The 15,196-nt window shown below is 50.1% G+C and overlaps 1 protein-coding gene across 5 annotated transcripts in view; it reads right to left on the bottom strand.

Moving 5' to 3' along the window:
- Nucleotides 1-15,196, bottom strand: part of skap2 (src kinase associated phosphoprotein 2) — a 346,507-nt gene that overhangs the window by 179,460 nt on the left and 151,851 nt on the right. For all 5 annotated transcript variants that reach the window (XM_078240001.1, XM_078240009.1, XM_078240015.1 and 2 more), the window contains exon 5: nt 5,158-5,235. In XM_078240001.1, the coding sequence (XP_078096127.1) occupies nt 5,158-5,235 (78 nt within the window). The remainder of the gene's footprint in view (nt 1-5,157; nt 5,236-15,196) is intronic.

Here is a 15,196-nt window from a genome sequence, read left to right as displayed (position 1 = left end):
TGCGGGAGGAGGAGAAGGGGGGTGCGGGAGGAGGAGAAGGGGGGTGCGGGAGGAGGAGAAGGGGGGTGCGGGAGGAGGAGAAGGGGGGTGCGGGAGGAGGAGAAGGGGGGTGCGGGAGGAGGAGAAGGGGGGTGCGGGAGGAGGAGAAGGGGGGTGCGGGAGGAGGAGAAGGGGGGTGCGGGAGGAGGAGAAGGGGGGTGCGGGAGGAGGAGAAGGGGGGTGCGGGAGGAGGAGAAGGGGGGTGCGGGAGGAGGAGAAGGGGGGTGCGGGAGGAGGAGAAGGGGGGTGCGGGAGGAGGAGAAGGGGGGTGCGGGAGGAGGAGAAGGGGGGTGCGGGAGGAGGAGAAGGGGGGTGCGGGAGGAGGAGAAGGGGGGTGCGGGAGGAGGAGAAGGGGGGTGCGGGAGGAGGAGAAGGGGGGTGCGGGAGGAGGAGAAGGGGGGTGCGGGAGGAGGAGAAGGGGGGTGCGGGAGGAGGAGAAGGGGGGTGCGGGAGGAGGAGAAGGGGGGTGCGGGAGGAGGAGAAGGGGGGTGCGGGAGGAGGAGAAGGGGGGTGCGGGAGGAGGAGAAGGGGGGTGCGGGAGGAGGAGAAGGGGGGTGCGGGAGGAGGAGAAGGGGGGTGCGGGAGGAGGAGAAGGGGGGTGCGGGAGGAGGAGAAGGGGGGTGCGGGAGGAGGAGAAGGGGGGTGCGGGAGGAGGAGAAGGGGGGTGCGGGAGGAGGAGAAGGGGGGTGCGGGAGGAGGAGAAGGGGGGTGCGGGAGGAGGAGAAGGGGGGTGCGGGAGGAGGAGAAGGGGGGTGCGGGAGGAGGAGAAGGGGGGTGCGGGAGGAGGAGAAGGGGGGTGCGGGAGGAGGAGAAGGGGGGTGCGGGAGGAGGAGAAGGGGGGTGCGGGAGGAGGAGAAGGGGGGTGCGGGAGGAGGAGAAGGGGGGTGCGGGAGGAGGAGAAGGGGGGTGCGGGAGGAGGAGAAGGGGGGTGCGGGAGGAGGAGAAGGGGGGTGCGGGAGGAGGAGAAGGGGGGTGCGGGAGGAGGAGAAGGGGGGTGCGGGAGGAGGAGAAGGGGGGTGCGGGAGGAGGAGAAGGGGGGTGCGGGAGGAGGAGAAGGGGGGTGCGGGAGGAGGAGAAGGGGGGTGCGGGAGGAGGAGAAGGGGGGTGCGGGAGGAGGAGAAGGGGGGTGCGGGAGGAGGAGAAGGGGGGTGCGGGAGGAGGAGAAGGGGGGTGCGGGAGGAGGAGAAGGGGGGTGCGGGAGGAGGAGAAGGGGGGTGCGGGAGGAGGAGAAGGGGGGTGCGGGAGGAGGAGAAGGGGGGTGCGGGAGGAGGAGAAGGGGGGTGCGGGAGGAGGAGAAGGGGGGTGCGGGAGGAGGAGAAGGGGGGTGCGGGAGGAGGAGAAGGGGGGTGCGGGAGGAGGAGAAGGGGGGTGCGGGAGGAGGAGAAGGGGGGTGCGGGAGGAGGAGAAGGGGGGTGCGGGAGGAGGAGAAGGGGGGTGCGGGAGGAGGAGAAGGGGGGTGCGGGAGGAGGAGAAGGGGGGTGCGGGAGGAGGAGAAGGGGGGTGCGGGAGGAGGAGAAGGGGGGTGCGGGAGGAGGAGAAGGGGGGTGCGGGAGGAGGAGAAGGGGGGTGCGGGAGGAGGAGAAGGGGGGTGCGGGAGGAGGAGAAGGGGGGTGCGGGAGGAGGAGAAGGGGGGTGCGGGAGGAGGAGAAGGGGGGTGCGGGAGGAGGAGAAGGGGGGTGCGGGAGGAGGAGAAGGGGGGTGCGGGAGGAGGAGAAGGGGGGTGCGGGAGGAGGAGAAGGGGGGTGCGGGAGGAGGAGAAGGGGGGTGCGGGAGGAGGAGAAGGGGGGTGCGGGAGGAGGAGAAGGGGGGTGCGGGAGGAGGAGAAGGGGGGTGCGGGAGGAGGAGAAGGGGGGTGCGGGAGGAGGAGAAGGGGGGTGCGGGAGGAGGAGAAGGGGGGTGCGGGAGGAGGAGAAGGGGGGTGCGGGAGGAGGAGAAGGGGGGTGCGGGAGGAGGAGAAGGGGGGTGCGGGAGGAGGAGAAGGGGGGTGCGGGAGGAGGAGAAGGGGGGTGCGGGAGGAGGAGAAGGGGGGTGCGGGAGGAGGAGAAGGGGGGTGCGGGAGGAGGAGAAGGGGGGTGCGGGAGGAGGAGAAGGGGGGTGCGGGAGGAGGAGAAGGGGGGTGCGGGAGGAGGAGAAGGGGGGTGCGGGAGGAGGAGAAGGGGGGTGCGGGAGGAGGAGAAGGGGGGTGCGGGAGGAGGAGAAGGGGGGTGCGGGAGGAGGAGAAGGGGGGTGCGGGAGGAGGAGAAGGGGGGTGCGGGAGGAGGAGAAGGGGGGTGCGGGAGGAGGAGAAGGGGGGTGCGGGAGGAGGAGAAGGGGGGTGCGGGAGGAGGAGAAGGGGGGTGCGGGAGGAGGAGAAGGGGGGTGCGGGAGGAGGAGAAGGGGGGTGCGGGAGGAGGAGAAGGGGGGTGCGGGAGGAGGAGAAGGGGGGTGCGGGAGGAGGAGAAGGGGGGTGCGGGAGGAGGAGAAGGGGGGTGCGGGAGGAGGAGAAGGGGGGTGCGGGAGGAGGAGAAGGGGGGTGCGGGAGGAGGAGAAGGGGGGTGCGGGAGGAGGAGAAGGGGGGTGCGGGAGGAGGAGAAGGGGGGTGCGGGAGGAGGAGAAGGGGGGTGCGGGAGGAGGAGAAGGGGGGTGCGGGAGGAGGAGAAGGGGGGTGCGGGAGGAGGAGAAGGGGGGTGCGGGAGGAGGAGAAGGGGGGTGCGGGAGGAGGAGAAGGGGGGTGCGGGAGGAGGAGAAGGGGGGTGCGGGAGGAGGAGAAGGGGGGTGCGGGAGGAGGAGAAGGGGGGTGCGGGAGGAGGAGAAGGGGGGTGCGGGAGGAGGAGAAGGGGGGTGCGGGAGGAGGAGAAGGGGGGTGCGGGAGGAGGAGAAGGGGGGTGCGGGAGGAGGAGAAGGGGGGTGCGGGAGGAGGAGAAGGGGGGTGCGGGAGGAGGAGAAGGGGGGTGCGGGAGGAGGAGAAGGGGGGTGCGGGAGGAGGAGAAGGGGGGTGCGGGAGGAGGAGAAGGGGGGTGCGGGAGGAGGAGAAGGGGGGTGCGGGAGGAGGAGAAGGGGGGTGCGGGAGGAGGAGAAGGGGGGTGCGGGAGGAGGAGAAGGGGGGTGCGGGAGGAGGAGAAGGGGGGTGCGGGAGGAGGAGAAGGGGGGTGCGGGAGGAGGAGAAGGGGGGTGCGGGAGGAGGAGAAGGGGGGTGCGGGAGGAGGAGAAGGGGGGTGCGGGAGGAGGAGAAGGGGGTGTGCGGGAGGAGGAGAAGGGGGGGGCGGGAGGAGGAGAAGGGGGGGGCGGGAGGAGGAGAAGGGGGGGGCGGGAGGAGGAGAAGGGGGGGGCGGGAGGAGGAGAAGGGGGGGGCGGGAGGAGGAGAAGGGGGGGCGGGAGGAGAAGGGGGGTGCGGGAGGAGGAGAAGGGGGGTGCGGGAGGAGGAGAAGGGGGGTGCGGGAGGAGGAGAAGGGGGGTGCGGGAGGAGGAGAAGGGGGGTGCGGGAGGAGGAGAAGGGGGGTGCGGGAGGAGGAGAAGGGGGGTGCGGGAGGAGGAGAAGGGGGGTGCGGGAGGAGGAGAAGGGGGGTGCGGGAGGAGGAGAAGGGGGGTGCGGGAGGAGGAGAAGGGGGGTGCGGGAGGAGGAGAAGGGGGGGCGGGAGGAGGAGAAGGGGGGGCGGGAGGAGGAGAAGGGGGGGCGGGAGGAGGAGAAGGGGGGGCGGGAGGAGGAGAAGGGGGGCGGGAGGAGGAGAAGGGGGGCGGGAGGAGGAGAAGGGGGGCGGGGGGAGGAGAAGGGGGGGCGGGGGGAGGAGAAGGGGGGGCGGGGGGAGGAGAAGGGGGGGCGGGAGGAGGAGAAGGGGGGGCGGGAGGAGGAGAAGGGGGGCGGGAGGAGGAGAAGGGGGGGCGGGAGGAGGAGAAGGGGAGGCGGGAGGAGGAGAAGGGGGGGCGGGAGGAGAAGGGGGGGCGGGAGGAGGAGAAGGGGGGGCGGGAGGAGGAGAAGGGGGGGCGGGAGGAGGAGAAGGAGGGGCGGGAGGAGGAGAAGGGGGGGCGGGAGGAGGAGAAGGGGGGGCGCGAGGAGGAGAAGGGGGGGCGCGAGGAGGAGAAGGGGGGGCGCGAGGAGGAGAAGGGGGGGCGCGAGGAGGAGAAGGGTGGCGCGAGGAGGAGAAGGGGGGGGCGCGAGGAGGAGAAGGGGGGGCGCGAGGAGGAGAAGGGGGGGCGGGAGGAGGAGAAGGGGATTCGGGAAGAGGAGAAGGGGGGGCGGGAGGAGGAGAAGGGGGGCAGGAGGAAGATGATTGGAAAATCGTGATCAGTCATTACGTGCTTCCAATGTCATGTGGCTAAAATTTCAAGACTCTCTTCATCCAGACTTGGCAATCCTGTTTGTTGGCCTCCAAAGTCAAAGATAGGAGGGTGGGACCATAATTTCCTGTCGAACTGCTGCAGGCATGCACTCTTTCAGCAGCTGCAGGCAAGCAGCTCCTCTCCCTTGTCCTTACATAGTTTTAGTTTCCTTCGTTTCTGATGGTGAATTTGCTTCTTCAAGAAGCTTTGACTTCGAAGGCTGAAGGCAGATGGATATCTGGAGTCCCAGTTATCAATTAGTCTTCCTGCAAACTCGATGCTCAAATGGAACACTGTAGTTTGATTACTACATATAATGTGGACTGATAAGTTTCCTCCCCCAAAAGTTCTCATCTGTATCATGTCATGCCTTGGGAAAATTCAATACACTAGCACAATCTGGTGTCACATTGTCCCGCTTTTTTTTATCGCCGATGACTGCCCTGGTGTTGGGAATAACAATTAGCAATGCAGCCCATCACTCAAGCTGCAATCTTCTTCCAAGTGTTTTATGAGGAAACAGAAATTTAGACTGCAAAACTGATAAGTGAACAGAAATTAAAACAGATTTGGGAGGAAATTCATAACATTGTTGTCGCTGATTATGTGCAATCATGATCTCAGCTGGCTCTTCCGGAGACATTTTTTTTACAAAACAGCCATTTTGAAAATGAGAACACCTGAAAAGGAAGGTATAGCTAATGTGAGTCCCTAAGGTGTCTGTAATATAGACAATAAAAGTTTTATTCTAGAATAACTATATTATTGATAGTAACACACTGATAGCTTTCTATTGCATCAAGTGCAAAAACAACTGCTTACCTTTTCGACGTTTTTCCAAATATCCAGCTTTCAGAATTTGATTTAGTTCCTGTGCTGGTACTGGAGGGGATCGCTGAACTACACAGAATAAAGAGAATGTATATTTAAAATAATGTTCCATGACGTAGAGTCATCTTTCTCCCTCACACAAATACATATGTATTTTGAAAGTATGTGTATTGTATGTGTGTACATATAACAATGTTAGTTTAAGCAGGTCACATTTAAGTACAGTTTCTGATTAAACCAGAATATTGCTGGAAAAATGTCTGTTCCTTTTTATTCCAGTTTGATCTAAGTAGAAATAAAATGGAGGAAGGGGAGCAGCAAGGGAAACATAAAAAGCAGGTGCAATGGCACCTTAGGCACGCAAGATGGAGCCGCTACCCATGAATAATTGTGCTTAAATATGCCCTACACCATCTGCATGTGGAAACAATGATTTCCAAAGAATATCACAGAAATGTATAGTTTCTTGCAGCCACTCCTAGAAATGTAAATGAGGTGTGCCCTCCAGCTCCTCAACCCCTCAATATTCGCCTCGAAGTCATCCATTTTCACACTCTCAACAAACGGCCAGAATTTCAATTCTCTGCCATTAACATTGTGACCATGTACAAGATAAATATCCCTCCTGTCGAAATTCACCATGAAAAGTCTGTACCAGGAAAGAGAATACACAAACTGAATGGTTCAAAGGAACTTATTTTCCATGAGACAAAGAGGCAGTTTTCTGAGAAAGGGCTTGTTCGTGATTTTTAACTTTAACCAGAACAAAAACAAGTAATATTAATGCTTGCCTTATTCTGTAAGTTACTGTTTAATTATTTGCATGCATGATCTTTTATTGGTGACAATAAAATAATCCTTATATACTGTATCAATGTCAGTCCCAAAAAATTTTACTGTTCTCTATAAATTAACATATCACACCAAAGCAATTTACTATGATTAGCATTAACTGTCAGCTCCAGTATTCTTCCTCTACCTAGATCCTTCATTTCACACGCAAAAACAGAAATTACTGGAAAATCTCAGCAGGTCTGACAACATCTGTGGAGAGAGAATAGAACCAAGGTTGTGACTAGTCAGAGACAAAGGGTCATCTAGACTCGAAACATTGGCTCTATTCTCTCTCCACAGATACTGTCAGACCTGCTGAGATTTTCCAGCATTTTCAGTTTTTGTTTCAGATTCCAGCATCTGCAATATTTTGCTTTTATCTTAGATCCTTCATTTTGTCCTCTCTCTGCTCTTTTTAGATCTTTTCACTGAGAACTGCAGGCATGATTATCTTCTTATGAACTTGTCGCACTTCATTCTCTCAGGTTCAACCCAGACATTACCATCTTACCTGCTGACAAGGGTAGTTCTGTTGTTGTCTGGTTTACCAACCTCAACTTAGCAGGGGCTGAATACGAACTCTTGTGTGGCTTTTGCTACCAAATAAACCACTAAAATGATTTTTTTCTATCTCAACTCTACCCTTCTCTTCACTTATCCAGCACAGTGGCACAGTGGTCAGTTAGCTGGCTGCCTCACAGCATCAGTGACCTGGGTTGGATTCCAGCCTTGGGCATCCGTCTCTGTGGAGTTTGCACATTCTCCATGTCTGCGTGGCTTTCCTCAGGGTGCTCCAGTTTCCTCCCACAGTCCAAAGATGTGCAGGTTAGGTGGATTAGCCATGCTAAATTGCCCCTTAATGTTCCAAGATGTGTAGGTTAGGGTGACTAGCAGGGTAAATACATGGGGTTATGGGTTACAGTGCCTGAACAAAATGGTCTGTTGGAGAGTCAGTGCAGGACCAATGGGCCAACTCGCTTCCTTCTGTACCGGAGGGATTCTAGGATCCACTCTCTTCTCACTAACATCTGTGATTCCTCTGATGCACTCCATCACCTTAATAGTTTCCAGACCTTTTCATCATGAAAGTCCAATCTCTCTACATCTTCAGCTCCACCAAGACAGCCTGAGGGCACTCCACATTTTCCTTGAACAGAAGCCCTACAAGTTCCTATCCACCACCAACACCCTCTTCCGTCGAACTGAACAACTTCTCCTTCCCCAAATTAAAGGCGCTGCTCTGGTTCCTGCATGGGTCCTACCTATGCTTGTCTTAGTGTAGGATATGTGGAACATATTTTGTTCCACTTGCACTTAGGCTCCTTCCCCCATCTCTTTAGTTTTCCTCAGAGGAGTTGAGGTTCTCCCCCACCACCCCCAATCCATTATTTACAATGCCCTGACTGCATTCATCCTATTTAATGCACTTTTATTTTGACCTCTTCACCTCTCTCCCAGAGCTCCAGCAGGGTTCTCCTTGTCCTCATCTTCTACTCCACCAGCCTCAATATGCAACAAATCATACTTTACCACCACCATCTGGGTGCCACCGCCAAACACATCTTCCCAGCCTATTTTAGAACTCCAAAGAGATCATTCCCTCCATGATACTCTGGCCCACTCCTCAAACACCCTCAATACCTCATTCATTTCCTGCTGGACATTTCCACGCAAGTGGAGGAAATGCAACACCAGCCCTTTTACCTCCTCCCTTTTCACCATCCATGGCCCCACACACTCCTTTCAGGTGAACCAGCAATTTACTTGGTTTCTTTCAATTTAGTATGTTGTATTATTAGCTGCTCACTCATGATCTTCTCTACATTGGTGAGACCAAGACTGGGTGAGTGCGCAACACTTTCATTCAGTCTACAAGCATGACGGTGAACTTCCAGTTACTCATCATTTTAATTGTCCTTCTTGTTCTACTCTGACTTTTCTGTCCTTGGCTTGCTGCAGTCTTCCAATGATGCTCATTGCAAACTTGAGGCACCTCCATCTTTCAACTGGGCATTTTCTAGCCTTCTGGACTCAACATTGAGTTCAATACTTTTTAAATTGTAACCTCTGTTCAGTTTTGTTTCACTTTGCTTTGCTGTTTTTTCCTCCCCGTTTTTCTCTTATTTCCTTTCCTTTTGGAAGGCAGATATTTAGGACCCTGCCATCCACACCTCCTCAAGACACATCTTGTATTTCTTTATTTGGCCCATTTCCACTCCCTTTGGCTTTGCACCAGTTTCTCTCCACAAATGCTACCAGACCTGCTGCGCATTTTCTGTTTTGATTCCAGATTTCCAGCATCCACACTACTTTGCTTTTGCTTGACCATTTCATCAAATGTGACAAGAGGATAAAGTTATGGGTTTTGATCAAAAGGAGACAGTCTACAAAGTCCATTGTCAAGCTGCTTATCTGAAGAACAGCTGTTGGGGAAAAAACACTTGAACTGTGAAAGATGATACTTGCTTCAGCTATTCAACACAATATATAAGAGTCAGAAATATTAGTTGGTGCCAAAAAGCCACAATGTTTTCTACTACTGATGTAAGTGCCAGATGAAGTAAAGTTTTGGCTGCTAGTTTGAACCCTGATGTGGAGATGCCGGCGTTGGACTGGGGTAAACACAGTAAGAAGTTTAACACCACCAGGTTAAAGTCCAACAGGTTTATTTGGTAGCAAAAGCCACACAAGCTTTCGGAGCCTTAAGCCCCTTCCTCAGGTGAGTGGGAATTCTGTTCACAAACAGGGCATATAAAGACACAAACTCAATTTACATGAATAATGGTTGGAATGCGAATACTTACAGCTAATCAAGTCTTTAAGATACAAAGAATGTGAGTGGAGAGAGCATCAAGACAGGCTAAAGAGATGTGTATTGTCTCCAGACAGGACAGCCAGTGAGACTCTGCAGGTCCAGGCAAGCTGTGGGGATTACAAATAGTGTGACATGAACCCAATATCCCGGTTGAGGCCGTCCTCATGTGTGCGGAACTTGGCTATCAGTTTCTGCTCAGTGACTCTGCGCCGGCGTGTGTTGTGAACGCCGCCTTTTGCTACCAAATAAACCTGCCGGAAGCAGGCTCAAATTGGCTTAACTGGTATACGAGGTTCCCGAATTTTATGTCCACAGGGTAATTAATCTCCACTGGAATCTTCTACTAATTGTGACCTTCAGGGAGACTTCAAAAATTAAGCTCTTAGTTTTGGGTGCAATGACACAAAAGGTATCTTTGAAAAGCTTTAAAATATAAATTTTGTTTGAATTAATAAGAAATTGAGATGGCGCTTGCGAGAGCACCGGCCCGGTGCCCGCGCCAAGGGATTGTGCAGGCGCCCGCGCCAAGAGCGTGTGCGAGCGAGAGAATGTGCAAGCTAATTTTTTAATGATATTCCCCCGATACGAATTTAAATAATTCATATATAGTACACAAAACAGGGGATCTAATACTGAGCTCTACTGAACCTCACTGGAAAGAGTTTACTATTCACAAAAACACCTGTCAACTAATACCCTGTGCTTCCTACCACTGATTCAATTTCCGATCCAGTTCGCCACTTGGAGCTTATTTTTCTGCAGTGTGGGGCCTTGTAGACTCCATTGACTGCACTACACGTATTGACCCTTATTTGCTATCTCCTTAAAAATTTCTGGTTAGTCAGACACAACTTTCAATGAACAAATCCCTGTTGACTATCCTCGATCAATTTGTGCCCTTTGAAATGAGTTATACTGCCCCTCAGAATTTTTTGAATTCTCTATTTTATATTGTAACTCCTATATTACATTTAGGCAGGACCAGAACTGGAGCATGCCACTCAGCCCGTCAAGGCTGCTGCACCATTCAGCAAGACCATGGCTGATCAGATACTTCAATGCTTTTCACACACACTGGTCGGAATTCTCCCAAAAAAATCTAAGCGTTGAATTTGTATGAAAACTGGAGTAATTCACGTTGGATTTTTCAGTGGGATTTCAGAGAAGAATCTCCCACACTCTGTGCACTGCAGAGGCCACCAACATGAATATCATTAAAAACTAGGGGGTGGGACCGATCCCCGCTGGAGGGGCTGAAATCAGCGCGTTGAGTGGGCCACTGCACATGTGCTGATCTGTCAGTGCCGAGATCGGCACATGCGCAGTGCCCTGGGGCATCCCCCACTGCCCGACCCTCTGAGGGACCCTGATTGTCCCCCCCTTCAATCCAGCAGGATCTGGCTGCCAGCTCCTCAAAAGTGAGGAACTACTCTAAGCCCCACTGGAGTGAGCCACTCCAGCAAGGAGGGGATACTAGTGGTTCCGGAAACTTCAGTCCCGGGTCTGCTAATCACATTGAAATTATATTGAAATAACTATTTAAATGGTTTTGAGCTTCCCTGCTGATTTCTGGCATGGAGCAGACACCGCCGGATATCCGGCGCTGGGAGCTGCTAGTGGGGCGTGAACGCGCATGCAAACCCCGCAAATTGGCCGACACGACAATCTCCCTGCCCATTGTGCTAAAACAATTAGCGCAGTGAAATGGGAGAATCATGGCCACTATCTCCATTAATCCTTTGCATTGTTAATCTATCCATCTCTACCTTAAACATATTCAATGACTGAGTTTCCACTGCCTTCTGGGATAGAGAATTCCAAAGATTCACAACAATCTCATAGAAACAGAGTCCTACAGTGCAGATGGAGGCCATTCGGCCTATTGAGTCTACGCCGACCACAATCCCACCTAGGCCCTATCCCCACAACCCCATGCATTTACCCTAGCTAGTCCCCCTGACATTCAGGGGCAATTTAGCATGGCCAGTCCACCTAACCCACATATCTTTGGACAATCTGTATAAAGAAATTTCTCCTCATCTTGATCTTAAGTGGCATCCCCCTTATTTGAAATTGTGCCCCCTGGTTCTAGATTCCCCATGATGTGGAGATGCCGGCGTTGGACTGGGGTAAACACAGTAAGAAGTTTAACAACACCAGGTTAAAGTACAACAGGTTTATTTGGTAGCAAAAGCCACACAAGCTTTCGAAGCTCTAAGCCCCTTCTGCAGGTGAGTGGGAATTCTGTTCACAAACAGAGCTTATAAAGACACAGACTCAATTTACATGAATAATGGTTGGAATGCGAATACTTCCAACTAATCAAGTCTAGATTCCCCAGCCAAGGGAAGCATCTTACCAAGTACTTTGTAGGTTTCAATGAGATCACCTCTCATTCTTCAAAACTCTGGAGAATACAGGCTCCATTTGCCCAATCTCTCTTCATAAGACAGTCCCACAATCCCCAGAATGTTAAACATTCATTGTACTCCCTTTGTGGCAATAATATTCTGAAGTCAGAGGACCAAAGCTACACACAGTATTCCAGGTGCGGTCTAATCAAGCTTCTATACAATTGAAGCAAGATCTCACTACTCTTGTACTCAAATCCTCTTGCAATAAAGGTTAGTATTCCATTAGCCTTCTTAATAGTTTGCTGCACATGCATGTTAGCCTTCAGTGACTTATGGACAAGGACGCCCAGATCCCTTTGTACATCTACACTTTCTCATTTCTTATCATTTAGCAAATACTATGCATATCTGTTCCTGCTACCAAAGTGGATTACCTCACATTCATACTCCTCCTTAATTACAATGGCTGGGACTTTCCAGGCCCGCCATGACAAGACTTGTTGTGGGAGATATGGCGGCCCAGCCATTGACTTTTGGTGGGACCGGATGGTGCTGGCAGCGGGCAGGGCTGGATAAGTCCATACAATGTCTGTTTTTTTAAAGTTTAATAGATTGTAATAGGCTTATATTAATACTGCAATGAAGTTACTGTGAAAATCTCCTAGTCGCCACACTCCAGGGTCTGTTTGGGTACACTGAGGGAGAATTTAGCATGGCCAATGCACCTAACCAGCATGTCTTTCGGACTGTGGGAGGAAACTGGAGCACCTGGAGGAAACCCACAGTGACACAGATAAAACATGCAAACTCCACATGAACCCGTGTCCCTGGCGCTGTGAGGCAAGAGTGCTAACCGCTGTGCCGCTCTCCTCTATTGCTCTTTTGTGAAGCCAGGCACAAAACATTCATTAAGAACAATGCTTTAGGAGAACAATCTTCTGCTTCTATAGACAAAGCTGAGAAGACAACAAATGGCTCTGCAGAGACATGCTTCCCTGTAGGGTGGTGTCAGTTCACTGTTCATATGCTGTTTCCTTAAAATTCAGTCTTTCCATGGACTTCAGATTACAAATAAAATATAGTGTTTCAAATTAGCTAGAAATAAATCTTACTTAAAAATTATAGACAATTAGAAGCATTGCAACAGGCTATTCATCCCAGTTAGCCGATTCCACTGTTTACATTCCACACAGACACACCCTCCCACTGAGTACCTCTTCCCTCCACCACCTCCCCCCCCACCTCATCCCACCACCATTGTCCCTACATCCTTCTATTTCTTTCTCACTTCAGAATAGATTAAGCATCTCTGAATGCATTGAAGCTTTATGCTTCAACCATTTCCAAGTACATTACTTGATTGGTTTTAATTTACATAGGCTGTAACATACTTATGTCACCTTGTTCTGGACTTATCCAGAGAGGAAACAGGTTCTCCCTATTGAACCCCTTCATAAAATATCTGTATCAGATCAGAAAAAAAGTTTCATAACGTCACAGGAACAGAGTTTTGATGGTTTAGGCTGTATGCAAAGATTTTCCCCTTAGCTGTATCTACTAATTTCATTTTTAAAAGTTGTATATTTAAAATGTGTACACCAAACATTCATGAATATAAGATCAACATATTTGGCACAACTAACTAATGTAGTCACAGAGGAAGAACTAGCTATTATGATGGTGGAGTCCCATCAGACCTCTCAAAAAAGTGCCTGGAAAGAAAATAAATTCCATGAAATTTACATAACGTACCAGAGACACATGAAGTACAAGCATCAAGATAGCTTTAAGATGAAATAAATTCTCATTATTTAAAACCAGCACAGTAACTCTGGCATGGATGCTAACCAATCTTTGAAGAAGAGTGTCAGTTTTGCTGTGCAAAATCAACAGATAATTACAACATGACAATTCATCACAGGGTAATTTAATGACATTTTGATTTTTCTGAGACAAAACATATCAGACAGACCCCAAGGGAATTTTTCGACAACAATCGGTGAAGTTTATATAGGCAGACCTAATTTATAAAATGAAACCATTACCGCATCCCTTCCCACAGAAAGATCTAATTTCATCAAACAAAATACTAACTGTACGTGTACACGGACCAAGCATTCACCTTCAAAGACAGTAGAATAGCAAACTGCACCATCAAGGTTTATATATTCAATGGATTCAAGTGTCTTTTTTGCAGTAACTTTCATCAGGAACTCAATTAGTGGTGTTAGAAAACACATTAAAATTCACATTTCTACCACAAAATATCTTTAGGAAGAAGATGCTCTGGAAACACAATAGGAATCACTAGAAATTAAAAATGTTTACAAAGTTTACTGCAGCAAATGATGAAAATCAGCACTGAGACAGACTACTAGATTTCTAACCCTTAATCAGCTTGAATTGTATGAATTGGAATTATGTACAAAATTCTATGAATTTAAGGGGAATAATACATCATAATTTTATTAGTCAAAAATTCACAGAAACCAACATTTTTGCCAGTCAAAATCTTAATTCATACTCTGTGTCACATTCTCAAATGTTTACCCCTGCCCCCTCTTCCTCTCCAAAAGAAGAATGTCTCCATTGGTCTCAAAGGTATTGATTTATGGTAATGCACAGTTCCATGATAGTCTTACATGGGGTCCTACTTTATGGCCATTAATTACAAATGACTGGAAATCTAATGCATTATATCATGTCCAGTTGCTATTGTTTCATCAATCATGAAGGACATTCTTCTGAGCTTGATCTAACCTGCATGTGTGCTTGCGTATAATTTGCGAACACCACCTCCACCCATACTTGCAGAATTGTGACTTGGGCAAAATGTCTCCGCACTAGTCCAACGTCACTGAGACCAGCGCGAGCTCCTTGTTGTTAACCAACTAATGCGAACACAGTACAGCCCATTTTTCTAATTTATCACTTTAATAATCAGCAATCTAATGTCAGTGTAACATCATCATTATCATAAACAAAATTTCCAATTCACTGAAGTCTGAAAATGCTCTTCGCTAAATGTTAAATAAACAAAATTTTAGGATTTTATCACCAAATTCAATTAGCATATCATCTCTTAAAATCCAAACAGCAAGATGACATCTATTCCAAACAGAATTGACACTTTGTTTTGCATTTAAAGTCAGGTCTTAAAACGTCTGTAGCAAAGCATTAAAATTAATACTGAACACTTTAGACAGTATGGTTCATGGCCCAGCATACAGGTTACACAAACATTAGCACATGTCCTGTCATTTTTGTTTTAAGCAGCAGATAAGTAATCAATATTTTCAAAAGTCGCTAAATCCTCAATAAAACTACTTGTTCAATGAGAGAAGTGTTTGCTCAATCTGCACAGTTAATCCCTCTTCATCTAACTGAGCTCTCCATTTATTCAAACCTCTTGCAAACCTTGCTGGAGCAGATTAGCTCATCTGTGCATGCTAAACATGCTTTGACAATTTAAGCACCATGTAATTGTCAAGGGATGCTTCCCGAACATCAGTCTGCTCTTTGTGAGTCAGCACCACACAATCTTGGAAATTGAAGCATACTGTCTCAGACTTGTAACATACAATCCAGTGTTACAAAGTTGAGTGCAACAATAATTAGTTTTATTTGATCCATTGGTGCATAACTATAAATTGCTTAATTTTAAATTATATATCTCTGCTCACCCAGGAAAATAAACTCCATGCATTAATAACTACAATTGGATAGCTTTTACCTTTATTCTAAATGAGTCAAATATTTCCACAATTATCAATATCAAAATGTTCATTCAGCAAATCAGCTTTTATTATCATAAATGGAATATGGTGCTAAATTTCTGATAGGCAACTGTAGTCCAGGATGAAAGCCTCAATGATCATTTTACCAAACAATGATTGCCCCACATCTTCTTAGCATTACTAAGTTAGATACTGAAATGTGACCATTTATTGCTAGCTCTGCTCCCTGCAGCCATATTGCTCACTGCTTTCAGTATAGCACGAACTCTTGGGAATAGAGACTAAACAAA

Source organism: Mustelus asterias, chromosome 2, assembly GCF_964213995.1.
Source record: "Mustelus asterias chromosome 2, sMusAst1.hap1.1, whole genome shotgun sequence".
NCBI lineage: Eukaryota > Metazoa > Chordata > Chondrichthyes > Carcharhiniformes > Triakidae > Mustelus > Mustelus asterias.
Note: the sequence above shows the minus strand (reverse complement) of the source record. Positions and strands in the feature narration are given on the sequence as shown.